Consider the following 27,707-nt stretch of genomic DNA (forward strand, 5'->3'; position numbering starts at 1 on the left):
TATCAGTGCTGTTTAAGGTGCTGCAACACATGATTAATCACATATTTATCAAGATTCTTATTTACCTCTAACCCCTACCTCTGCAAGAGCCAGACCATATACATGAGTGTTTAGTATAGCAACATGTTGTCCTTCTATTGGTGGATCAAAGTTGTGAGTAGCAACATCAGGATAAGCAGGCTCTTGATAAGCAACTCTTATCCAGTCAACTGATGATAGGGAAGGGTCTGATGGCTGAGGGTTGTTAGATATCAGAATACTCACTTATTTCAACCTACCACCTGTAATACGCAACTCTACTTGGCAAGATTGAGATTACACATTTCAATCTATCACTTATTCATGAAGTCTTTTGCGTTATTGTGTGATGCCAAAAGCATGACTAGTCATCTAGATATAACTTAAAGATTAATATTATGACTAAAACTCGTGTTTAGTAACTAAATTGATGAAAATCGATACTACGATAAAATATTTTGCGTATAATATTGAAACACTGTATAATAAGATTTGTCTACGATAATAGAAAAAAGTGTGACTCTAGTCAATGATTTTATACACATTTTTTTTGTTTTAAAACAATGGCGCTTGTCGAAGCAGAAAGATTTGCATTGGTAATTTCACAATCTAATCTTTGTAAACTTAAAGACTTATGAAATATATTACATTTCTGGAAACCACTGGTATCAAATAGTTTTTCATTTACATACACACAACAACCTCTAGATATTGACTGACCAGCGAATGATACATATGTAAAACTTGATATACTAAAATACGGCTAATGAGTCGTATTTCAAGAAGTAAAATATTTTATTAAAAGTTACAATTCATTTAACAAAAATAAACAAATGAATAAAAATAATGCAAGACTGTTAAAGCAATGTTTATCAGCAGTATTTTCACCATTAATTTTATTTGCAAAAAACTTTTTATGTCAAAATATGACACAAAAATATTTTTCAAACGTGCGTAGCCGAATCACTACTAGAAAAATCTTTTCAATTTATAATTTTGAAATTTGATATAGTATTTAACATAGGGAAACTGTTTTCAAACTTATAACTTTCTCTTCAAAATGAGAAGTTTAAGAAGCAAGCTCGAAGCTTTAAATGTATTATACATTTGATTAAAGTACCTTTCTTCCTGTTCGATTCAATAATAAGTTTAATCAACTACATGTATTTTCAAATAGGGCCATGGAAGGTTTACATAATTTAAAAATTTGATATCAACCAAGCCATAAATTGAGTTTCTTTTACATAAGGTAAAATATGTCTGACCTAAAAGTTTCAGGAATGAAGTTGTATACACTTGCATATTTTCACATTAAAAAACTAATTGTACTAATTGTTGTAAATAACTTTGCCATGTTTTCAAACCCTTTCAGGTTGCAACAAGCATACAGGTACATATTCTGTTGATGTCAGTCAGGTTTTTCGGCGATTTTCTGGAAAATTATTGGTCGGGTCTAATCAATTGAGCAGCATATTTGCATTAATTTTTGTGTGATTTTAAAGAAAACTAATAGTCTGATAGTTTACTTAATAAGTATTGATTTTGGAAATGCAGTTCTAAAAACCACCAGTTTTCAAATGGCGCAAAAATTTCCATGAAGGTAGAGAAAGCACTGAAGTTGATGCAAGGTCAGGAAGATCAGCCTTGGCAAAAACTTGCTTGTCAATCAACAATGTAAGATCTGTAGTCACATCAGATTTTTATTTGACAACCATTAGATATTTATTTAGAGAGGCTGGACTTGGTTTTAGAACTCTCCAAACTGTTTTAACTAATTATTTGAACATAATAAGAGTCGCAGAAAAGATCGTGCCACGCTTGCTAACTAACGACCAAAGGGATCTCAGGCTGCACATTTGCACCAGTTTTAAGGAAGCTTTAAAAATGGTCAAAACATTTTTTAGGGTAATAGCTGAGGATGAGCTTTAGGTGTATGCTTACGACCCTTAAGCTAATTTTAAAAATGACCGGTATCAGACTCCAAGCTCTCTAATACCAAAAAACCAAACATGTCTCGGTCAGGTGCAAAGACAATTCTGATTCCAATTTTTATATTCATTGAGTAGTACACCATGAGTACTTAGCACACGGTACTACCATGACTCAGTATGTTTATATTGATGTGTTCAGGTGTCTTAGGTAAATACTGTAGTTAAGCGCAAAATACCTAAAATCTAGTACACTGGTTTACCGATGGTGCATCATGACAACGCACTCAACAACACGGCATTTCCTGTCAAACAGTATTGCAGTAAAACTGAAATGACTGTTATACCGCATATTCTATGTTCACCAGATGGATTTTCGTCTGACTTTTAGCTGTTTTCTAGTTAAACCTTACTATGAGAAGAACCAGATGTGGCAGTGTACAATTGATTCAATATGCAAAATACAATAGAGTTAACCAGCATCGATGCTGCCAGCTTTCAACACTGCATGGCATCATGACAGAGGAGGTGGTACAAGTGTATCGATAGCAAAGGGAATTAGTTTAGAGGGGACTAACTCAAAAGGTAAATTGAAGCAACAAGTTTTAAGCTAAAGCTACAATATTTAAAATTTGAATCATACCTCAAAAGTATGTCATTTTTATAAAAGCAATATATTTTTTGTAATTAAAAAACCACACTAGAAACAGTGATAATGATTTGAACCTATACACTACATAAATGAAAATAGATTCCCATTTTTCTATTGAGGTTTCAAACTTCTCTAACATTAAAACTGTTTCTACACATAACAATGTCAAATTACTTTGATATTTTTTAGATGGAAAATAACATTTTTCCACCTTACACAATTTAAATAGTTTCAAAACCAATACATATCTTATTTAAATTGATCTTCGATTGATTATATTTAGAAAACATGTTCAGTACCCTCGAAGGAGGTTGTTATTTTTTACACTTAAATGTAACTAACAAAATTTAGATTTTGATTGAAATACTGAAAGCCAATCCGTCATTTATAATTCTCATGTTGTTAAATAAAAATCTGCTTTACCAAGGTTGAGATAAAAATCTAAAAATTATTGTAAGCTTTAATTTTAAAAAACAGCTCAGCGCTAATAATGTAAAACAACATGCATTTGCAAAATCATCATAATTTCTTCCAGCGATGTATATTGGAACCAAATCAGGAAAACTTAATTTAACATTAATATAAGGTGGTAAGGAATAGCTTTTATTAACTGTTAACTGCAGATTACATTGCTGAAATAGAAGCAAACAAACCATCTGAAAGTTGCCAGGATTTTCTGAAGCATTAAAAGAAAACAATAATTATCAATCGATAACACTTAATGGTCATATTAATCAATTTTATTGTTTATTGCAATAAAAGTTGTGTCCCTCCATATGCTTGTTTAATGGAACACTGAATAGGTTAGAAAAAGTCTCATCTCATAAAATACTCAAACTCAGATATTTCATATAGCTATGACTTTGGCTGATAGCAAGGAGAATACGGGCATACAATGCTATTAAAGAATAATTGCACATATAGTTATTACAGCTGACAAACTCTCATGGCCTACCGAACTACCAGTGCACTAGTATTAGCAGTTGTTGCATGTAAAATTTGATCAGCATGTTTAGCAGGACAGAAAGAATCAAAGACAACCAGTTTTACATACTTAATTGCAGCTTATATTTTTGAAAAACTACTCTATTGAGAATCTGGAAACTGGTAAACACTGACGTTGTAACAACTGTATCACCAGTTTTTTGCTATTAACATTTAGAATGACTATTTACTATAATAAGAGCCAATTATGCTCATCCACTCATTTGTGCAAAGCAGCCCTAAAGTCGTTACAAAAAAACGTACTGCTAGGATATTGAACTTTGGTACTCGTACTCCTGCAATAATGCACTCACCACTGTATCAGGCAGCAACCAACTTTTTACATCTCACAATAATTGTGCACATATCTATTACACTTGAGAGTCTTATTTCTCGGGACTCAAGGAGTCGTGGGAGATAAAGTATTTCAGGAAGCTGGGTTCTGCATGGTTGCTCCTCTATATAATTAAATAATATCACATCATGTCGGTTAAAAACAGCTTAAAATTTAATTTGAATTTGTGCGCTTTTGAGAAATACTGGCAGACATAAATAAATTTTATAATTTTTAAGTGGACTTTCCCTTCACATTAGAAAACCGGGTTGTCGACATCTCAGGAAAAACAAGAATGTGTTTTTTCAGTAATTGTTCGACAGAGCCAAAAACATTTAAAAGATTAAAAAAGAAAAACATTCTTTGAATTACCGCAGTTTATATTTAATGACTATTTTTAGGCTTCCTTTTTGAAAGCTAAAATAGTTTCATTTACAGTCATTTTAATAAACAATATGATATTCGCATGGGTTTCAGAGGGTACTCGTAATAAAAATATCTAGAAAAATTTTTTGCCAAAAACATGTTTACTTCCACATGTATTTACCTTATTTTGTTACTAATAAAAGCTGGAAAATACTCAATATACCTACTAAACTGAGGTCTGTTATACAGCTTGATGCTGCCAAAACCGTATTTAGCACCCAAGTTCACTGTCCACCAGTTGACTGATTTATTAGCTGTTGTATGAGAGAAGACTGAAGTGTTACCACTGACTGCATTGCCAGCTGGGTAAACCTCATCACGTTTATATTCACCACTCTGACTGGCTAGTTTATTAAGGGCTAGATTTATTTCTCCTGAAATACAAATAAATTAAAATGATATAATGCATTTCAGTTTGAGTGGTGGTTTAAATTAATAAAATAATATCTGGTATGCGGAACCCATATTTACTTATGAAATAATGCCACACTCTTTGTAAATCAAGAGTTAATTTATCTCAGTAAAAGCAACAACTTATCTCTATACTAACAGTAAGCTGTGATTGCAAGCAATGTAACATCTAAACAAAATAAAATTACGGAAACTTGTTCAACGCGAAGCAAATAGTTAACTGCCTATACATTTCAAGTAGCTATATAAAAACATTATTCAAGTTGCTCCTGAGGTTGAATATTTTTGTAAATATTATACCATTGCAGCATTATAGCATAGCAAGTTAATAATGTATATTTGTTCAAAGCAAGAATTGCTTTCAAACTCGCATACCCATGTTAGCCTAAAACCTATAGTTATATGTAAGACTAACTCGCACTCTCTCTCAGCAAACATGCAACCAATACACTGTAAATAGAAGTCATGGGATGTTACAAACTTACTTTTTACAGGAGGAATATGTACAGCCAGCAGTAAAGTGAGCTCTAACAAGAACAACATATCAGAGCTATTCATTCTAACCTGTAATTCATAGCACGTTGTAGCTAGGACTGAGGTAGTGAACTAACTTCCTCCTTACCTAAATATAACTTACATAACAATCTAAGGCATCGAGAGCTCAATTTTCTTAGAAAAAACGAAACAACTTTATTTTTTGTTTATGACTATTAAGCTAGAGCTCAGTCAAACCTGTCGGTGCCTGTCAATGGTAATCATCCGATGAACATAAGCAAATAAGCTAAATTGAAATATGTGGCCACACAGTAATTTTTTTAGCTATTGCATCCTTAGCACACATCCCAACAATTTTATGGAAAAACTATGACTATTTGTTTCCAAACTATCATGATACTAGCTAACAAATCAGTGGAATATCAGCATGCCATGCAATTGCTTACTGAGTTATTATAAACAACTGCTAAATTGTTAGTTATGAACAAGTGTAAAATCAAGTAATTTTTAAAGTTGCTAATGAACCGCCCGAACCTTGTGACCAAATACCTCCTCTAACAATCTCTTTACAAATATCTCTTCAACGCTTTTCTAGATAGTAGAAGCTTATTTAAATATTTATAACTGTTTGATAATCATATTCTTTGTGTGATTTTAAAAACTGTTGTGAATTATTTTTAATGGTTTTTTAAGAATTTGTAATGTTAAAACTTGCCACTGAGTGATTTGTGACACTGCTTCAGTAGTTAATACAGTAAGCCAGTAGCACAGTTGCCAGCACTATTTGTAACACATGCCATCTAGAACAGAAAACATATGACACATCATTTAAAATTAAAAGTAGTGAATTTAGTTTGAGAAACTATCAACTGCAATGCTGGTACATAATTGGCATTAACAAAAAGAAACCCAAGAAATAGAATCAAAAGCTGGAAGTTTTGTATGATATCGACCATGCCAAATGACATCATTACATTGGTACAGGAACTTGGTAGATGTTTTCTGATATATTATAATTGAATACATTGTTTTCTTTTATTGACACATTTTGAAAGGTAATTCAATTTGTATTAAAAAGCCAATATTGTGAAAGTGTAAGATACCTGTATCTTGACTATGACCTAGTTTCATCTTGCCTCTGCCTAGCTGCGGTTTCTACATACCGATGTCAGAACAACTCTCATGTCAGAGCTACATATCTTTTATACATTAAGTTGTTATTTTAGTATACACAAAAGATAAGAACGTAACATTTTTTTATAACAGTTCATCATTTGACATCTGACAATTACTACAAGACCAACATATTTTCCTGCCAAGACTGTCTGTGTCACCATTCGTGTCAGCCTCCATAAACATTCCAACTACGCTAATTATCTGTCCGCATCCGCTTGCTTATCTTTGTCTGTGCGCCTGGAACAAAATGAATTGTGTAAATAATATTCTGCAACCTTTTCGTATCTTGTGTTTGACTCATGCCACACATATTTTATGCAAGTCATTCTCTCCTATATAAGGGAACCCCATCTTGTTTGTGAGGAGTCTTTAGTTCAACATACATACATACTATGATATATTCTCAATACGTAATATAGATCGTTAAATATACTGTTCTTAAATACAACCACTGTCTCGTTATCGCAGTATTAAATCTTGTGGTAGAAAAACAGTTCTACAAACATTGGCTTAAACAGAAGAAGCCCCCTAAGGGTAACATTGCTAAGAAAGACATTAGCAACGGGTTATCACACTGGTGTCAGAAGTTTTTGCGTGCGATGGGAGACAGTGAGGAAAACTCATTGGTGAGTCTTCAAGATCCAATGGAGCGGGTCGACCAGAGGTTTGCGCAAATGGGTGATGTCGTGGACCGGCAGCAGGATGCACTAGACGCTGTGGACAGGAAAACTGACAGTATTGAGCGTATGATTCGAACGTTGACAGAGAGGATGTCAGAGATAGCTGACAGAGGACCGGCAATGAGGGGAGAGAGTCGTTTCCTTCCAGCGGAAGATCCAGAGGTAAGTTTTGGTGGCAACCTATTAGATCGCAATGGCTATGAGGTAGGGCAATCTCGTAGGAGCGACTGGGTGAGGTTTGGCTTAAGTTTTACTGGGAAAAGTGAAGAAGATTTTGATAGTTTCTCAACGCAATTTGAAACGTGTTGTTTATTGAATGAGGTGCCCAAGTCTTCTTATGTGCTGGTTTTACAGCTATATTTTAAAGATCTTGCTGCGGCATATTTAAAGGAAATTGTTAGGGCAGAAGGCAGTTCGGTAACTTATGAAAAAGTAAAAAGGCTCATGAAAACTAAGTTGAATGCATGCAAAGGCGATGAGCAAGTAGCGTTGGAAGTCTCAGCAGTGAGACAGGGAAGCACGGAAAGCGTGCGCAAGTATTATGAACGCTTCAGAAAAATTGTTGCGAGTGGAAGCGCTGGGGAAGACAGCCCTTATATTTTGCTTCACTTCAGAGCGGGTTTGCATTCAGCTATTAGAGACAAAATAATGGGCATACCATGCAAAAACTTATCAGATATTTTGAGAGCTGCAATTGGTGTAGAAACTGCGCTACTAGCAGATAAAAATATTTCTGATGTTTCTGACGTTTCCGCAAATTACCAGAGTGGCAGGCCTCACCCAGTTCAAAACAAACGGTTTGACATGACAGTTAGAAAATGTTTTTTGTGTATGTCCGACAAACATCTAGCTAGATTTTGTGACAAGAAGGCTGTGAGTAGTAGGGAAGGTCAGCAAGGCCAGGCAAGGCCAGGGCAGGGTAGGTTTCAGTTGTACCAACAACCCAGACCAAACTTTGACAATAGCAGCAATAGAGGCCAGCATAGAGTAAATAGCCAGCAAAATGAGATGCCGAAATGGTTCAAGGATTGGCTAGCGAGTCAAAAATCTCCAGTTACTGAGCAACCTGTCACAAATCCCCCGCGAGCAGCATATGCTTCGGCCGAAGTGCCCCTTGCAAATTCTACGAGACAGCCAGCTAGTGTAGCGCTCAACCAGGCACGAGATAATACAACTGTGGTATTTGACAACATGGCTTTTGAATATGTTGAGGCACCAGTTGCACAGGAAGTTAAAGCAAAAGTAATGGGTCCAATAATTTACCGTGTAGCTACAATAGTACCCGCGGTTGTTTTTGAAGTAGCACAGGTTTCGCAGGTAAATGTTGAGACAACTAAGGTAGTTCCTACTGTGCCTAGCGAATGGGTAAGCAGGGAACAAGCTTACAAATTGATTTCACTTGATGTAGCTGAAACTGAGCAAGTGATGACTAACCTTAAGGGTAGTGCAGGTGAAGTGAGTGCAAGCGGTTTGCAGAGGCAATTGAATAGCGATAGTAAGGCTAATTATCACCCTTCTAGACCGCCTAGTGTAACTAGAAGGAATGTTGGTAGTGGACTTGGAATGTCATATGCCATGAGTTTCTTGTTTACATTCCTTGCGCTCTTGACTATGTGCCAAGCTCAGTCCCCAATGCTTTGCCGGACTGGGCATACTGTAGCAAAATTTCATTTACCGAAATTGCTTCCTTGCATACTGCCAGACACCACTGCCTCACACGACCCCTACGATTTGACATTAACGTTATATAAGCCCAATTTGGTCCAATACAAAAGCGGAGCATTTCATTGCAAAATCATTCAAACTAGGATTGTGACGCATTCAGGATTTTTTTGGTGAGGGACAGACAAGGACAGACGACTACCTTGACCAACTTGTTTCACGAGACACGTGCTATTCAATGTATAAATGGCATACCTCCCCGCATGGTGATCTGGTACAAATTGGTTCAATCTACCAAACAGATAATGTGGCGGAACCGGAATATCACACTGGTTTTAAATGTTGCGCAGATTATGAGTTCACTGTCTTTAATGCTTATTTGTATGAGACGAGTGTATTCAAGCGACATGGAGTAGCCGAGAATGTGGAAAGCCCTGCTGGTGTGGTAGACCACTGCACCTACCTCGCTGGCTTCTGCAACCTGAAGGATGGCTCTGCTCTTCTCTGGGAACCAGACGAGAGGGAGGAGTGCAAGTACCTGCCACACCAGACTTTCCACGGCCAGTTCCAAGATCGGTTCTGGATGGCAGAAAGTGGTGAGTTAGCCTTAAGTTTCACTAAAAATCAGATTGTGCGTCAAGATAGCGAATGTGGTGGCGATGTGGAGTTGTCTGACCAAGGCATAGCTTGCAGCCGTGTAAACAATGTAACCCGAGGGAAACGAGATATTGATGGACGAGTAACGGATAGCGAAGTAAATGCCAAGCTGCAAGCTCTTGAATTACGAATCCACCAAAATTACAATCACATGTTCAAAGCGTTCTTTCTGAATAATTGTCATGCCATGCAAGCACTAGTGCAATTGGTCACAAGTTCACTTGAGCGAAGCCCAACATTGGCTGCTAGGCACCTACTAAATAATACCTACGTTTATGCAATGCTGACTCACAACCTTTTATCTGTTTATCCATGCGAACCAATTGAGAACTACTCTATAATGTCTGCGGAAACGTGCTCTAGCAGGATTCCTTTGAACATTAATATTGCCAGCGCTAATAAAACTGTTTGGCTCGACACTCATACAAATATAGTATTTCATGACAGGGACTACGGTGAGTGTGCAATGAACCAGGAAATTCCTGTTTCGCTACAGAACAAGTTGTACTATTATCATCATAGCAGCGGTGACTTGACTCCTATTACCAAGACTGACTCTCTTAACTTGATATTTCTAGACTATTCAGCGTTTGGCATCGAACATGACAAGGTGGTAATCCATCAACTATTACTATATGACTGGGATACATTTAGAGACAAGTTCTCACTAAATGACTGGGCTAGTTCCTCTTCACATCAAGCAAAAATTCTGGAGCATTTAGGCGTAACTTCTAATTTTCACAGTGACCCTTTACTGCAATCCGGCAAACTGGCAAACAATATAGTCAATCAAGGAACCTTTTCATTCCTGAGTACCTATGGTACATGGGACATAAAGCAGTTTTGGATATTCTTGTGCTGTCTATATATAACCTTAAATTTAGTTTGGAGATGCATTCTCATGTGCACTGGACTGAAAGCATTTGCAAAAGATCCTAAGAAAAATTTGCGTGGATATTTCCTTGGCTCTAAGGAAACTGATAGAAATACCAAAATATCTATCGCTTTGAACCAAACTACTGGGAATACCCAAATTCCATTAGAGCAAAATGAGCTTGAGGAGATTGAGGTCGATGAATTGCCATCTAATAGCAATGACATACTATCAGATAAAATGACTAACATAGAGGAAAACACTAGGGAACCAGGAGAGCCAGCTTCCCTTCCGCTAGTATCTTACAAAACACCTGAGCGAAATTTACCTAGGGAAACTGACCAACTTAAAACACGAAACAGACGATCTACTAGACAGACCACTAAGCATATAGCCTCGCGGACAAAAGCAAGACGAGTATACACACGACAACATGCTCCCACCTTAGCAGATATTGTGTGCAATGTGTCGAACTTAGTTCATGAATCTTTAATACGTACCACAATTCTTGGTCAAGAACATGATGCTCTGATAGATACGGGTGCGCAGGTATCCACAATTAGCATGGACTTGTGTAGAAAACTTGGCATCCAGACTAAAATAAAAGAAACTTCTCGAGCTGTAAGAGCGATGAGTGGACATGTAGTGTTAGGATTAGGTGAGGTTTTTTTGCCAATACGATGCCATGGTAATATACCTATTGAAACAGTTCTTCTAGTAATAGACACATGCAAATATTCACTAATACTAGGAGTTGACAGTCTAAAACAACTGGGAAGGTTTTGTGTTGACTACCACTTGGGAAGACTAAGAATACAGCCTGTGAGGCATGGAAAACAATTGTTTAATAACTGCGCTACGATTAAACATGCTGACAGTAGAATGTACTGCAATGTGTTTGCAGACAGGGATTTAGTTTTTCCATCGTACAGTGACAATAACTTTTGCAACTCAAGCGGAACTTATTATAACGACCATGTGGTCTTTGAACCAACCATAGTACACGAAGACTTATTATTTGCAAAGACACTCAATCCAAGCGACAGTAATTTGAGGTGCCGTGTAGTAAATACTTCTGAAAACTACATTACAGTATTTAAAGGAACTCCGCTTGGAATTGCCTTTTCATTACCTGCAGATGACATGGATGTGGTTAATGCTAATGAAGTTTTTAAAGATGTTAATACCGAGCCAACTGACCCTATAAGTAAAATTGACTTGACAAAATCTGTATTGAATACACAGGATCAGAAACGATTTTAAAGATTTCTTGAGTCTAAAAGAGATGCTTTTGCTACTCACTCCTTTGACTTAGGCAGAGTATCTGGGTTGTCTGGTAGAGTCTGTGACACTAGGGATGCTGCCCCTATCCGGCATGCACCATATCGAATACCGGTAGTACACAAAGCCCCCTTAGATGAGGAAATAGACAAGATGCTTAAAGCTGGGTTAATAGAGCCTGCCCAACAAAGCGCATGGGTGTCACCAATTATTTTAGTGAAGAAGAAGAATAGTACGAGTATGCGCATAGTTAATGACTATCGTAGGGTAAATGCATGCACACATACTCTTTCTTTCCCATTACCTCATCAAGACAGTGTCAAGGAGATGCTCACAGGGAGCTCCCTTTTTACAACGCTTGATTTAATGAAAGCCTATTGGCAAATTGGGTTAGATAGCGAAGAAGATAGAGAGCGAAGCGCCTTTGTGACATATAATGGGGTGTTTAGGTACAAGGTGATTCCTTTTGGTTGGAAAAACTCTCCACAAGTTTTTCAGAGAGCAATTTCCACCATCTTGGCAAATCTGAACTGGAAAAGCTGCCTTTCCTTTTTGGATGACATTTTAATATTTAGCGAGAATAACGTGGACACACACATTGAACGAGTGGGTGTCGTGTTGGACCGTTTTATAGCACATGGTATAAAGGTCAATCCAGAGAAATCATCATTTGCCAGAGATAAGGTTCAATATCTAGGACATGTGTACACAAGTAAAGGCAGTCAACCTACTTTTGAGCTAGTGGACAAAATATTGCGGTTTCCTTCGCCTCATGACCTCAATTCACTGCGTAGGACTATTGGGCTAGTTAATTATTATTGGACCTACATTCCAAATTACAGCGATTTGATAAAGCCCATTTTAGAACTTTTGAAACATGACCGAAAATTTGTTTGGACTGAATTGTGTGAGACAAGATTTAATTTGCTGAAAAGGAAGTTGGCGGAGTATCCCGTGCTAAGATATCCAGATTTTACAAGACCTTTCTTTGTGCATACTGACTGCAGTGGATTTGCCTTAGGAGCCCAGCTCTGTCAAATGTTTGAGGATGGATACCATCCCATTGCATATCACAGTAAGGTGTTAAACACAGCTCAGCAGCGATATTCCACCTATGAACGTGAAGCTCTGGCAATCGTGGATGCATGTAAAACCTTTCGTCATTTCATTCTTGGACATGAAACTACAGTTATTACAGACCACTCTCCACTAAAATGGCTAATGACCTGTCAACACAAGTGTTCGAGATTAGCAAAATTTGCCCTAAAGTTACAAGAATACGACTTAAAGATAGTACACAAGCCTGGTAAATACAATGTTGTGCCAGATGCTCTATCAAGAGTTTCTATTTCAGACAATTGCGTAGTAGGCTCTACAATAACACACCTGTCATCTACCAAGGAAGACCTGTTGGCATTCAAGAAATTTCAGCGAGAGGACGACTACCTATCTAAAATCATACGTTTTCTTACTCATGGCGAAAAGCCGACCGACTGCAATCCTACTCAGCACAGACACTTCGAAAACCAGAAGGATAACTATTTCTTGCAAGAGGAGGTGTTGTATTACAACCCATCCGACTCGGTAAGAGCCCTATTATGTGTACCTGAAGCGCTGCAGCTTGACCTGCTTGCAACATATCATTCGTCTCTCTTTGGTTGCCATGTAGGCAGATCGAGAACCTTCAAACGTTTATCTCAGCGGTACCATTGGCTTGGAATGTCTCGATGTGTAGCAGATTTCATATCCGCTTGTGTGTCCTGCAATCAAAGGAAACGTGGTTACGTTAATCCAGTATACCCATTACAACCCATCGAATGCGAACGACCATTTTCTCGTGTAAGCATGGACCTACTTGGACCCCTTCCTTTAACTGAGCGAGGTGCAAAATACCTTGTAGCTTTTCAATGCAGTTTCACAAAATTTGCGATAGCTCGTCCTATTCCTGATAAGAAAACGCAAACAATTGCTGAAAACTTGATTGAGTTTGTCATCCTACCACATGGCGTTATGAATGTCCTTTTAAGTGACAACGGCTTGGAATTTGCATCCGATCTAATGAATGACTTGGCCAAAACGTTAGATATTGAAAAGAAAACGATTTCAAGCTTTCAAGCTTCAACCAATGGTGGAATTGAACGATTTTTCAGTACTTTCAGTAATCTGATGTCGACCGTAATTAACAGGTCACAGACGAATTGGGACCAGATGACTAAATATGTACTTCACGCATACAACAACACTGTACACAATTCGACCAAGTTCAGCCCTAGCTACATGTTATATGGCAGAGAGTTGGACATACCATTTGATTTGTGTATGCCAATAACTATCCCGAAAAGTTATGCCGAGGATAAGTCAAGTGTAGATATCATGAGAGAATCCCTAGCCGTTGCTTGGGCTCAAGCCCGCGACAACATCGAATGTGCTCAAGCCAGTTACAAGTATTACCATGACTTGCACGTGAAAGGGCATGACTATGCTGTTAACGATTGTGTGTATACCCTGGTACCTCGAGTAACTACCGGACAAGTGAAAAAGTTTACGAGTCAGTATTACGGACCTTATGTGATTACGAAACTGCGAGGTCTAAACGCATACATCCGAGCAATGGGTGCTGCTGGAAGGCCAGTAGGAGTGGAATTCGTCACTCACCTGCAGCGACTTAAAAAGTGCAAACCGCCTCTGCTCCCTGGTAGTGATACTCCGCAGTACGTATCAGTAAAGCGTGCTACTGATTCTAGAACGAGTACTGGCGATGTACCAGATCACACCCAAACTAACACTGATTCAGACACAAGTAATTCTCAACCCCGTCATACATACAACCTACGACCCCGCGCCTAGTTGCTACGTACCATCAATATTTCATGCTTTTCCTTGTTAGTTTTGTGAATAGACAATCTTGTACTCGAAATTGTGCGTTAAAAAAAAATTGTATTAGTAAGTGCATGGAACTAGAGAACACTATTGTTCACCCATTTGCTCAATAGTGTTAACTCCTAAATATCGATGGTAATAACTTTAACGTAACTATATTAGTAAGTAGACAGTTCCAGTTATACACAGCACTAAGTAACTGTGAGTAAAACATGTATGTAATAAATTCGTAATCTGATTGTGAAAGAAATTAAATCAACAGTAAATATGCAGACTGTAATGATGGCTGGCAGGATGGAAAATTAGTAAATAGTAAGTAATAAGAAATGTAATAGAAGAATCAAACAGGAGAATTATTAGTTTGGTTAATAATTGAAGCTGCGTCAAACAAAGAATCTTCACTGTCATCGTCAATTGTTGCCAAGTTGCTCACTTCACCTAAATTAATCAGTTCGGCAATACTGGGAAGTTGATTGTCTCTTCGATGCCGTAGGTAAATAAATTTGTAAAGTAAGAAAAATAGTAATTAAAATTAATAAAATACTGATGGGTAGAATCGTTGATAATAAAATAGTTGATAGTTTGTCGAGACCGTTCGTTGCAAAAACAGTTGAGTGGATGTAGATAGAAGTGATGTTGGTAGAGTTACGATCGAGATAATCAGTAGTGGAAACGTTCGTAATAATGACAGTTCGATCAGTTGGGAAGTAAGCACTCAGTGAATCATGCAGCTGCAAGTAAAACTAGAGTGATTAGTAATGGGTAGTTTACCTGTCATTAAAATTCCGAAATAACTCAGTTAGTTGACGACTTTCGTTAAACCAATGTGATGAAACGGAAATAGCCCTTGCGCAGGTATGATGCAGTTATCAGTCTTAATCATGAACTTGGGCTAGGGTGAAGCAACTTCTTAATTGGTGACTTCTTAATTTCTTAATTGGTTCACGAGTTGATAGTAGTTATGTTGTGGATATTACCGTACAAGCAATCATGTCAATCTCGTTTAGTTTATAAGTTTACATACCTCTCTGGATCAATAGATGCGGATTGTCAGTAATTACTTGGAGACGATGAGATACAATTAAAAATAATAAATTTGGATTTTCGGTTATGTCTAGTAAATTGAAAGAACAATTGGAACAAAAGCAGACGGTAATTAATAAGCAAAACATAAGTGGAAAATAGTAAGGATGCACGAGTACAAAATTGATAAATTGTACTATAGTCTGCTAGAACATATTGAGTTCTTATCAATATCTGGTTATTGCATAGAGTATTTGATTTGGCTAAACAGGAATTGGCTTACCCTTTCTAAATTGGTCCTCAAAATTAGCATGCATTAGCGAGCATGCAACTCTTGTTGAATGCTGAATTAGCATTCAAAATTCGTTTTCCCCTTGCATCAACCAAAGAAGCCAGCCTACTACAACCTTGACACCGACTAGGATTTCCCATTGCATCTAGGAGACGCCATCAACGGTTCACTGCCGCTGCCCGGAGACTATACTCACTCGATTCCACAAAGTTAAGTAGTTTCATATAATTAAATACAAAAAAAAAAAAAAAAGAAGAGAAAACGCATTTCCTGTGTTCCTGTAAATGCATCGTAGCATATGTTACACCTATTATTAGTGCTGAACTTTTGATCTTGAGGGTTAGGTGCATTCTCTCCCTTAATATTTTTCTTTATTGCACCTAAAGTTTTCTTGAGCGAAGGGGAGAGGAGCAACATATGCAACCTATTTGCCATTGTATTTTATCATGTTGAAAATTTTTTTTTAATATTTTACAGTTTATGTTCCTTTTCTTTCATGTTCACTTGAGTGACCTTAGTCAGAGGCCTGATTAGTAGGTAAGGCTTCATTTAGTTAGGCTGTCACTCAATGTACTATTGTATTTTGATACAACTTTTGCTGAGATTTTGATTTTTGTTGCTAGGAGCAGTAACCACATATTCTGATGGATAGCGGGTACTGCAAGCTGGGAGTCATCGACAAGATACATGAAGGTGCAGCCTTGGTTGTGATATATTTGGTAGCAGCAATCTGCTCCAGGCCACATGCGAGACTTGTAAGCGCAGATTACATTTACAAAGACATTACCAAAACATGGAACGATGGTAGCAATACAAAGAAGAACCCCTCGTCACCAACACTCTACCCCCATTCCTTTTGCATCGTTCAAGAAATAGACAGTCGAACCTCCAACTTCATCACCAAAGAAGCCAGTGATGAAGTTCTCCTTTTACCTTAAGAAGATTTACCGCTGTATCGTCGTCTAAGGAGGAAGGTGTAAGATACCTGTATCTTGACTATGACCTAGTTTCATCTTGCCTCTGCCTAGCTGCGGTTTCTACATACCGATGTCAGAACAACTCTCATGTCAGAGCTACATATCTTTTATACATTAAGTTGTTGTTTTAGTATACACAAAAGATAAGAACGTAACATTTTTTTATAACAGTTCATCATTTGACATCTGACAATTACTACAAGACCAACATATTTTCCTGCCAAGACTGTCTGTGTCACCATTCGTGTCAGCCTCCATAAACATTCCAACTACGCTAATTATCTGTCCGCATCCGCTTGCTTATCTTTGTCTGTGCGCCTGGAACAAAATGAATTGTGTAAATAATATTCTGCAACCTTTTCGTATCTTGTGTTTGACTCATGCCACACATATTTTATGCAAGTCATTCTCTCCTATATAAGGGAACCCCATCTTGTTTGTGAGGAGTCTTTAGTTCAACATACATACATACTATGATATATTCTCAATACGTAATATAGATCGTTAAATATACTGTTCTTAAATACAACCACTGTCTCGTTATCGCAGTATTAAATCTTGTGGTAGAAAAACAGTTCTACAAACATTGGCTTAAACAGAAGAAGCCCCCTAAGGGTAACATTGCTAAGAAAGACATTAGCAACGGGTTATCACAAAAGTTTGATGTGAACTTACAAATAGTCTATATAGTTCCTATTTAAGGTTCCATCACAAAGATTTATATTTTTTCAATACATGTAACATTATGTTTGTTGCTTAACAGCAAACGGCTCCAATTTTAGTGATAAATTTATAGATATAATTATAAGACTGTTTGTATAAGTTGTGCCCTAAACTTTTCAACACAGTTTTAGGCTCACATACATGGATTTACTGTATATGCAAGGATGTAGTGTACTACCTTTTGAGTTAGCTTAATATTTTTGTGGAGCTTATTTGCTATTGATAAGTACTGATGCATTCTGCAGGTGTCTGTAACAAATGAGGAGGGTAGCATAGGTTTATTTAATCTTACTCTAGTTCTATAATTAAATAAATCTTTTTACTTAGCAATTAGATTATGTAGACTCTATAAGGATGCATGATTTTCTTGTAACTCAACAGACGAGGGTTACTCAAACAAAGGTAGCAGTTCATATGAGTGTGAGACATTGCTGATCTTTAGCTCAACTACAGTAACTACTGCCCCAAAATGAAGCACAGAAATAATATGCACATGTAGATTGAAAAGATTACAGTAAGTTGTAAAAACTACAAGTTTTATGTAAAACAATGATATAATCCTTGTAATCTCTTTACTAAAAGACCCTTGCTCAGAGTGAGTATCACCGCAACATTGAAAGCTTGCTGCCATGGATTGTTCCTATTAAAGAGGAAGTGAGAGCTTGAGGTTATCAAAGCAGTGCAGACTAGTCCACCCACTTAACACTGAACTGCAAGCAGTGAAAGAAAACAAAGCAATGAAAAGAAACAATGAAAGCTCATGCATACTTAGCGATAACGAATATCCTGGAGCAAATAATCGGTGATAATGTATTCAAGATATGACTGACATTTCAACATGAAGAAATATAAAAAAGGACCAACTGAATAAATAATTATGATGTCATACATTCAAAGGTGGTGGTGTGTTTCTGTTAATCAACAAACATGTTTCACCAAAACTTGGTAACCAAGATAAAATCAACAGAGAGAGCAAATGGACCGGCACACCGCAGCGAGATATATAGAAGCAAAGATTATGTTTACTGTTTACTGTTTAGTAATCGTCAACCCAAGTGAGCGGGTGAAAATGAATGCAACCAAGTAGTGTCAGCTGTATTATATATTATTCATAGTTTAAAATGTTATATGTTTTATAAGATTGCCTAACCTGCAAAAAAATTATTAGTTCATTGCATTATGATTTCGCTTTTAAATTATGCTTTCGCGTTTTATTGAGGTAAGAGTAATTTGATCAAGTTTGCCTAATTCGGAGAAACAAACAACTTGGTTACTTTATTCTTATCTTTATGTACATTGTTGTTATAGCATAGACCTTTTCGTTGACTGAAGTAACTCTATTCAGGAGAGTTGAGTATAGAGCTATTCTAGGCTGCTTCAAATCTAGAAAACTGCCTAAAAATTAGGCGGTGATGAATGCTTTACCTCGCATGATTTATTGTTTTTTATGCCATTCTCGTCTTTCACTTGTCACATTCAATCTGTATTGTGGTAAAAACTCATGAGATTTTTACAGGGCACAATGTTAGAACAGGTAGCAGGAATCATTTTACGATACACTGCTTACGATCTAAATAGTTTCTCTGATTATACTGTATGATAACAAAGTCACCCTGCTGAGTGGAGAAAACTGACACCTCTACATTTTTTGTAGCATAAACAGCTCAATTTTGCTTTTACTTACAACATGGTGTGCAACAATAAAAGGAACTAATTACATGTACATCTCAAATCACAAAATAATGATACCAAAAAACTGCTCTGATGGCTAATTATTGTGAAAAAAGAGCAGTAAAATGCCTAAAACTAACACATGAGTTGGCTTTTGTCAGACTCTTTTGTAAGTAAAATGTACAAAATAAATAAATAAAGAGAAGTGCGTAGAGGCAAATTTCTTCAGCAATCATCAAGGATTTCAAACAGAATCAATGCATTGAAATAGCGCGAGTTAAAGACTACAAGAGTTGAGTAAGTAGGATATAATTAAGCGATACAAAAATAATCCATAGAGCTATTAACAGTGCATTATACCCTAAAATAACCCATAGAGCTATGAGCAGCATATTATACCCTAAAATATTTATTGAAAAAAAATTGAAAGAATAAAAATAAATAAAAAGGAAAAATTAAAAGCTGCGTAGTGTGGCTTTAGTAAGCATTCTGCAAAACATCTCTGATTGGAGAGTTGTTAACTAACTAGACTATCACATCTGTATTTATGTAAATGGCAACAATAATTTGCCTGTGTTGACCCAATACATATGTTACATAGTACATAGTTCCGCTTTGCAAAACTTTGTTTTTTTATCGCAATGTCTTCTTTACAATGGCCATTCGCGTCAAACCTTACAGCTACTGCGGTTGCATAAGTTGTACATCAATAGGCTTTAGGTTATTATCTATTGAGCAATAGTACTACTGAGAGTCATTTCATTGTCAGGGAAAAAATATTGTCGTGAGCTATAATACTTTTTATAACTCATCTGATCCGGAACATACGCATGGTAGTAGTCAAAGTGGCCAAAGGAATGTGTAAGCTCTTTCTGCAACACGTTGTAATCTTGTTTACAGCATCTGCCAAAAATTTGATGCTGATTAGTTTCGTATCTGAAAATTTTTATTGATCATGTGGTTCAACAATTATGGCAAACTATATGTGGTCATGCCAAACGTTGGGGTTAACTGAACATTTAATTATCTCCCCATAAAAAATTTATTTGGTAGCAAAAGAATTAAGGTTTGTGGAGTTCGATCTCAAACCTCTGTCAGACTGTCTCACTTAGATAAGAATCGGCATATTAATTTAGTTTTTAAACATGCATACACTTAAATTAAGCTTAATGCAAGCTTAAATTTCAGGCAGCTTTTTCAGATTTGAGGCAGCATGGGATAGTTCTCTACACAAACCACCTCTTCGGAATAGAGTTAATCTATCCAATGAGAAAGTCCGCGCAACAATAACTACGTACATAGAGTTAAGAGTAAAGTGATCAAGTTTGTTTAGCTCTCCGAGTTGTCGTTTAGCATTCAAGTCTGAACCACAGAAAAACTATTTTGTCACTATAGTCCAAAACTGACTATATAAAGCTTTTCGTTTATGCTCAACATGCTCTAAGGGCAGCTCTAGTTTCACACTCTCCATAATTTTAGGTCAACATTAAATGTTGGTTGACTGTAATCGACTTGAAGTAGTCAGTCTTAGTTTTGTTTAAATCTTGTATGATATGTTTTTGCTGAAGTTAAATAATGACATGTTTCCAATTTTGCTAAGAACCTCTGATCATGAATTAGGTTTTCAGCAATTCATTAAGTCTTTACCACGCTGTGCATCATCATTTGTTGTTTCTGTGGACTAATGTAAATTATTAAACAGTATTTATAAATGAAAAAGCAAAACATTATTTTTTTTCGATTTCAACAACAAATATTATCCAATTAGCTTTATGTGTCTTGGCTGTCACACAGGTGAAGGCCGCTCTCAACAAACTTTTTTAATTAGTTGCTTTTGCTCAAAGAGTAGCCAGTGATCAAATTTTGTTCATATTTCTCATAATGCATTAAAAAGCAAAATCATAAAGCACTGAACTAACGATTTATTTGTTCACTAGTCAATCTTAATAAAACTCACATGTAAACTATGACTACTGTGTTAAATGTAAAAGTCTGAAGAAGGTCGGGCTGACACTATTTAACTGTTTTTGTTTTCACCTGCTCATTTGTGTTGACGATTAGAAAGCAGTGGAGTTCACCTTTTCCTTCACATTATTAGCTGCGTCATGACACTCTATTTGCCCTCTCTGTTGAATTTTCAATAGCACCCTTGTTATCTATGGTGACACTTTGTGAAGGAGCAACTATTGAACTATTGGAATATACAAAAAGAGAACATTTAGTCTTTGAGCTGATTATAGATTAATTACTAGATTTAAAAAAATAACACCAGGCTAGATTTTTGTTTTTCATAAGCTAAATGTTTGAGGTAGTTCAGAAGGATTTCTCGTGTCATATAATTTGGCTATAGTCCTTTCTTTAACAAAGCAAACTAACTAAATGACCAATTATTTATATTATTGGTATATTCTACAGAAACTTCATTTCAACTTACCAACTATGACTAGAGTAATCAATCCGTTGAGGTTGATTATACTTCAGGTCTATACTCTTATCTAGCTTCATACTTGTTCTCATTGTTCTCCATAAAATAGAGATTTATGTTATAATCGTTTTACCACCAGACAGTCCTGAATATGGTTTAACAACTTTATAAGTCCACCCTAGTTACTTTGTAGTTCTTTACAAGAGGTTCCATCAATGTTTTTTGTTTTAAATGTAGATGGAAAGTTTTCTGTTGTCTGTCTGTATCACCAAGAATATTTGTCTGCACATCTTTGAAAGGGATGCTAGAATAGTTCCTTCAAGGTATGCTTTTGCGGGTCTTTTGTTTAAGGTTACTCACCACTTACTGATTATGTCTTCTTGTTATTATTGTTCTCAAATCGCAAAATAATAATACCAAAATACTGCTCTGATGTGCTAATAGTTGTGAAAAAAGAGCAGGGAAGTGCTTATTACTAACACATGACTTGGCTTTTGTCAGACCCTTTTGTAAGTAAAATAAACAACATAAATAAATACTAGTTTGTAGAGATAAATTTCATCAGCAATCATCAGGGATTTCAGACAGAATCAATGCATTGAATTGACACGAGTTAATGACTACAGGTGTTGAGTAAGTGGGATATAATAAAGCGATATAAAATTAATCCATGGAGCTATGAAAAGCACCTTATACTCTAGAATATTTTATGAAAAATAATTTGAAATATTAGAAATAACTAGAAATGAAAAACTACAAACAATGTAGTATGGCATTAGTAAGCTTCCTGCAAAACATGGCGGATTAGAGAGTAGTTAATTAACTAGCCTATCATATCCATGACTATTACCTATGACCTATCACATTTACGCAAATGGAAACAATAATCTGCCTGTGTTGACCAATATATGTTTACATAGTACATAGTTTTGCTTTGCAAAAAACTTGGTTTATTTATCACAATTTCTTCTTTCCAATGACCAAGCACGTCAGACGTATTACAGCTACGGCGGTTTCACAAGTTGTAGATCAATAGGCTTTAGGTTTTTGCCTATTGAGCAATATTAGTACTGAGGGTCATTTCATTGTTAGGGGAAATAATAGTGTCGTAAGCTATAATACTTTTGATAACTCGTCTGATCCGGAACATACACATGGTAGCAGTCAAAGTGGCCAAAGGAATGCGCAAGCTCATTTTGCAACACATTGTAATCTTGTTTACAGCATCGGCCAAAAATTGTATCCTGATTAGTTTGGTATCTCCGCATTTTTATTCATCATGTGGTTCAACAATTATGAAAAATTATATGTGGCCATGCCAAACACTGGGGTTTACTGAACAATTAACTAAGTCCCATGAAAAAATATTTTGGTAGCAAAATAATTATAGTTTGTGGAGTTGGATATCAAACTTCTGTCAGACTGTTTCACTCGGAGATGAATTAATTTAGCAATTAAACGTGCATAAACTTATGAGTTTGACCCAGAAAAGGGAGTCATTCATTTGAAACTGTCACGTGGTTCTATTTTACAGAATTGCCAAGACATTGGTTCTGGGCTAATCCTTGGGCTACTTTGGGCTCCTTGGTCTAATTTAGTGTAGAAGGATGTGTTAGAAGTGGTGATTGGTCAAATCAGAAACACCCAAAGGTTTTACACCTGATGCGCACGGATAAATGTAAGTTCTCTGTCTCAACATTCTCCCTGGACAGTTTATGACTTTTCCCATGAATGACAAGTGTGCTGTTGATATCTATACTGTGTCTTTCTCTTTTGTTCTTTTTCCCGGTAGTTGTTGTAATTTCGTCTCAGCAATTATCAACTCTTATTCTTTCTCACCAACTTCCACTAATGAATCTACTTTTTACAAAACACATTTTTCTTTTTTTTAATTTATAATTTAATGTTTGGGTTTCCTAATCTTCAGATCTTTTACCACTTTTTTGCACCACCCTCTTTATTCTTCTTTCTACCAACAAACAATTTCATTGCTTTTTGTACTTGTTACTTCCATCTTGCGTATTATCTTTATTTTTAAACCTTCAGTTTTTATTTTCATTACATAGTTTAGGATATAATAAGCTGACCAATGCTTCATAGATTGTTTCTATATCGCTTTATCATCTCCCATGCACCTATTCAATTCAAGCATTATTCAATTCATGTCAATCCAATTCATCAATTATGTTCAGGATTCTTGGTGATTGCTGAGGAAGTTTGCCTTTCTACCAGTACTCTATATGTATATTGGATATTATTTTAGTTACATAAGGGTTGAATGAAATGTGAGTTTTTTTTTTTAAACTGCACTTGTGTTTTCAAAATTATAAGTTGTTATTTCTAACTGAGGAAAATCTGAGTAGTCAACAACGCAAATGGCATAAAATGATCTACTCATGTGAGCTAAAACATCTCTATATAATTTTCAGGCAGTTCTTTAGATTTGAGTCAGCATGGGGTAGTTCTCTATCCAACCAAATTCCTCTGAATAGAGTTACTCCATCCAACGAAAAGGTCTAGGCCACAATAACTATGTACATAAATGTAAGAGTGAAGTGATCATTTTTGTTTAACTCTCTGAGTTGTGGTTTATCGTTCAAGTCTGAACCATAAATAAACCATTTTGTCACTTTTGTCCACCAACTAACTATATAAAGCTTTTTGTTCATGCTCAACATGCTCTAGAGGCAGCTTCAGTTTCACACTCTCCGTAATTTGAGCCCAACAATAAATGTTGGTTAACTGTAATCGACTTGAAGTAGTCAGTCTTGGTTTCGTTAAAATCCTATGTGATATGTTGTTGCCGAAGTTAAATATGGACGTGTTTCCAATTTTTCTAAGAAACTCTGACCATGAACTAAGGTTTCAGCAATACATTAAGTCATTACCGCTTTGTGCATCATCATTTGTTGTTTCTGTGGACAAATGTAAAATTCTTAAACAGCATCTAAAAGTGAAAAGCAAAATATTGTCCTTTTTAGATTTCAACAACCAATATTGGCCAAATAGCTTAATGTTTCTTAGCTGTCACCCATATGAAAGTAATTCACAACAACTTTATTCAATTAGTTGCTTTTGCTCAAAGAAGAGCCAGTGATCTAATTTTGTTCATATTTCTCATAATGCATTCCAAAATCAAAATCGAAAAGCAATGAACTAACAGTTTGACGGTTCACTAGTCAATCTTAGTAAAACTCACATCGTGTAAACTATGACGACTGTGTTGAAGGTAAAATTGTTTAGAGGGTCGGGCTGACACTACTTACCTGTTTTTGTTTTAGCCTGCTCACTTGTGTTGATGATTAGAATGCAGTGAAGTTCACATTTTCCTTCACATTATTAGCTGTCTCATATGACACTCCATTTGCCATCTCTGTTGAATTTTCAATAATCCCTTTGTTATCTATGGTAACCCTTTTAAATGAGCATATGGTTACACTTTATAAATAAGCAACTCTTGAATTATTGTCACGTACAAAAAAGCAACGTTTAGTTTCTGAGCTGATCATAGATAATTAGCTATATTTAAAAAAAGTAAAACCTGGCTAGCCTTTTGTTTTTCATAAGCTTTATGTAACTATCTGAGGTAGTTCAGAAGGATTTACCGTGTCATATAACCTAGCTATAGTCTTTTCTTTAGCAAAGTAAACAAGTGTCTTAATTGAAGCCATTTCATTTCGGCAAAGCTACCTGATAGACCAACTATTTTTTATTACTGGTATATTTTACACAAACTTATTTTCAACTTACTAACCAGTAATATTCAGTGTAATCAGTGACCAGTGTAATCAATCCATTGAGTAGAGGCTAATTATACTTCAGGTATTTACACTCATCTAGCTTCATACTTGTTCTCCTCGCTCTCTATAATAGAGAGATTTCTGTCCCTCTGTTCCTTTTACTACCTGACAGTCCTTGTTATGGTTTCACAAATTTAAAAGTACCTCCTGATTATTTTATAGCTCTATACAAGGGGTTCCATCAAGGTTTTTTGTTTTAGATGGAGAGTTTTCTGCTGCCTGTCTGTATCGCCAATTATGTTTGTCAGCATTTCTTTGGAAATGATGCTAGGATATTTCTTTTGAGGGATGCTTCTGCTGGTCTTTAGTTTAAAATTACTCACCACTAACTGGTTATGTCTTCATGTTATTAAAAATCTGTCAGATTAATTTTATAATGTGTTCCTCTTGTTTTTTTTAATTTAAACTTAGTAATTATAGGGTATAATGAAATTATTGGAGATGTGCTCCAAGTGCTTAAAATATTTGAAATGCAATCTCAGGGTTTCAAATGTTGTCTCCCTCACCATAAATGTCTCAATCTCATCAAAAAATTGATATATCACTCACTTACCCGAGAGGACTGAATTATGCAGTGCAGAGAAGTATATCTTATATCTGAATGCCGCTTCCCACTCTCCATCTACCTGAACAAATATAAGCACTCACTCAATTCAGCTTTTCAGCTGTCCAGTTTTACAACTTCTATTGTTCTCTTACTTGTTACTCCTGTGCTGTTTTACCTGCCTGAGCTGTTAACTTGAGGTATTTCTGTCTACTTGCTTACCTCGCTAATTTTTGGCACGTGTAGAGAATTATTTAGTTTTTGAGTTATTTGCTGCATGCTAATTGAATATATACTACATAGTATGCTAGTCTACCTAAGTCAGTTTAAATGTGGTGAAACCTTTGGGATAAATTTTGAAACGTGGTGATTGCACCAAACTTTACCATATTCCACCAAAATAAAATTAATGTGAATGTTAATGAATCACCTATGAAAGTACACAATCACATATGAATGTGTGGCATCATAATCCTTTATTCAGTCGGTCCTTTTTTATATTTCTTCATGTTGAGATGTCAGTCCTATTTTTATAGCCTACATTATCACCGATGATTTGCTCCAGGATATTCGATATTGCTAAGTATGCACGAGCTGTCTTTGTTGCCTTTCATTGCTTTGTTTCCTTTCACTGCTTGCAGTTCAGTGTTAAGTGGGTGAGCTAGTCTGCACTGCTTTGCTCGTCTCAAGCACTCACTTCCTCCTTAATAGGAACAATTCATTGCAGGTGGCTTTCAATGTTGCTGTGACATTTACTCTGAGCGAGTGTCCTTTAGTAGAAAGTTTCTATGCCTTATATTGTTTTCCTACATATATTATGTGATTTTTACTACTTAACATTATTTACTATAATATTTTCAATTCACATCTGCTTTCTGCACTTTACTGTAGGGCAGCGGTTGAGCTGAAAATCAGCTATGTATTTCCCTTGCATTAACTGGTACGAATAACCCTGCTGTGTTGAGATATATAAGTTTAGAATAAAATGTAACAATTGAAGCGCATGAGCATTCAATTATGTATTCTACAAAAAGTTTGTTTTTATATTGCCAACTAATGTGTGTTTTAATCTTTGTTCTGTCTTGAAGTCATTCTCAATAATTCAATAATAAAAATCTCAATGATAATTATGAAATAATGCAAAAAATTGAATAAGGGAAGTTGGCAATTTAGTTTTCACTTCACTTTTTGCTATATAAAAAGGAGCTACTCAGCTCTGACATTCTCTCCTCTTAAAATCATCAATCTATGTAAGAATAATTATGTTCTGGTCTAGAATTATTAGGACTCATTAAAAAGGACTGATTTGTAGTTTTCATTTTTAGTCAAAACTGATTTTAAGAAGTTTGTACTCCAACCAGTACTTGCTGAATAAGAAAAATCATATTACACTGATATGACTATTATGCAGTTCATTGTGTGTTGCTCATAAGTAACAACTCTGTTTAATCTTCGTAGCACAAGGTTCAAGTCTTTCAAAGCTCTCTTCAGTGCTAGCCAGGTAGGATCTGACAAGGATTCCGAGCACAAGACTAGACTCAGCTCCATTTATGATCTCATTTTTAATGACTCCAACCTTAATTCCAGTCCTGGTGGGAATTAGCAATTTTCAGACTTTAGATATCTGTGTTACTATTGACCTTCGATAGCAATTTCTAATCTCAGATAAGTTCATCAGACCTGAGTCTGAAAGAAATAACAAAGGATACTTGCGATAAGGTTAAGTATTTGAGTAACTTACAGAAGATGACCTCCATTAAGTTATTCATAGCAAATTTAAATAAGCAATGACAT

General features: G+C 36.0%; 1 protein-coding gene across 5 annotated transcripts; it reads right to left on the reverse strand.

Moving 5' to 3' along the window:
* Window positions 1-6,433: 6,433 nt before the first annotated feature.
* Window positions 6,434-15,288, reverse strand: LOC137403853 (uncharacterized). 5 transcript variants are annotated; one of them, XR_010979626.1, is made up of 6 exons: window positions 15,230-15,288; window positions 11,600-13,338; window positions 10,798-10,892; window positions 9,230-9,345; window positions 8,539-8,758; window positions 6,434-6,661 (listed from the first exon to the last, which is right to left on the reverse strand). XR_010979626.1 is itself a non-coding variant. In XM_068089937.1 (6 exons), exons 2-6 carry the CDS (start codon window positions 13,215-13,217, stop codon window positions 8,137-8,139), a joined length of 483 nt encoding a protein of 160 aa, XP_067946038.1. In that variant the 5' UTR covers window positions 13,218-13,338; window positions 15,230-15,288; the 3' UTR covers window positions 8,042-8,136. The 5 variants fall into 5 exon arrangements, 3 of the variants coding, with proteins under 3 accessions (XP_067946039.1, XP_067946037.1, XP_067946038.1); XR_010979625.1 differs by having other exon boundaries at window positions 9,230-9,383; XM_068089937.1 differs by lacking the exons at window positions 6,434-6,661; window positions 8,539-8,758 and adding an exon at window positions 8,042-8,227 and having other exon boundaries at window positions 9,230-9,383; window positions 11,600-11,709; window positions 13,185-13,338.
* Window positions 15,289-27,707: the final 12,419 nt, after the last annotated feature.

This window comes from Watersipora subatra, chromosome 9, assembly GCF_963576615.1.
Source record: "Watersipora subatra chromosome 9, tzWatSuba1.1, whole genome shotgun sequence".
Classification (NCBI taxonomy): Eukaryota; Metazoa; Bryozoa; class Gymnolaemata; order Cheilostomatida; family Watersiporidae; genus Watersipora; species Watersipora subatra.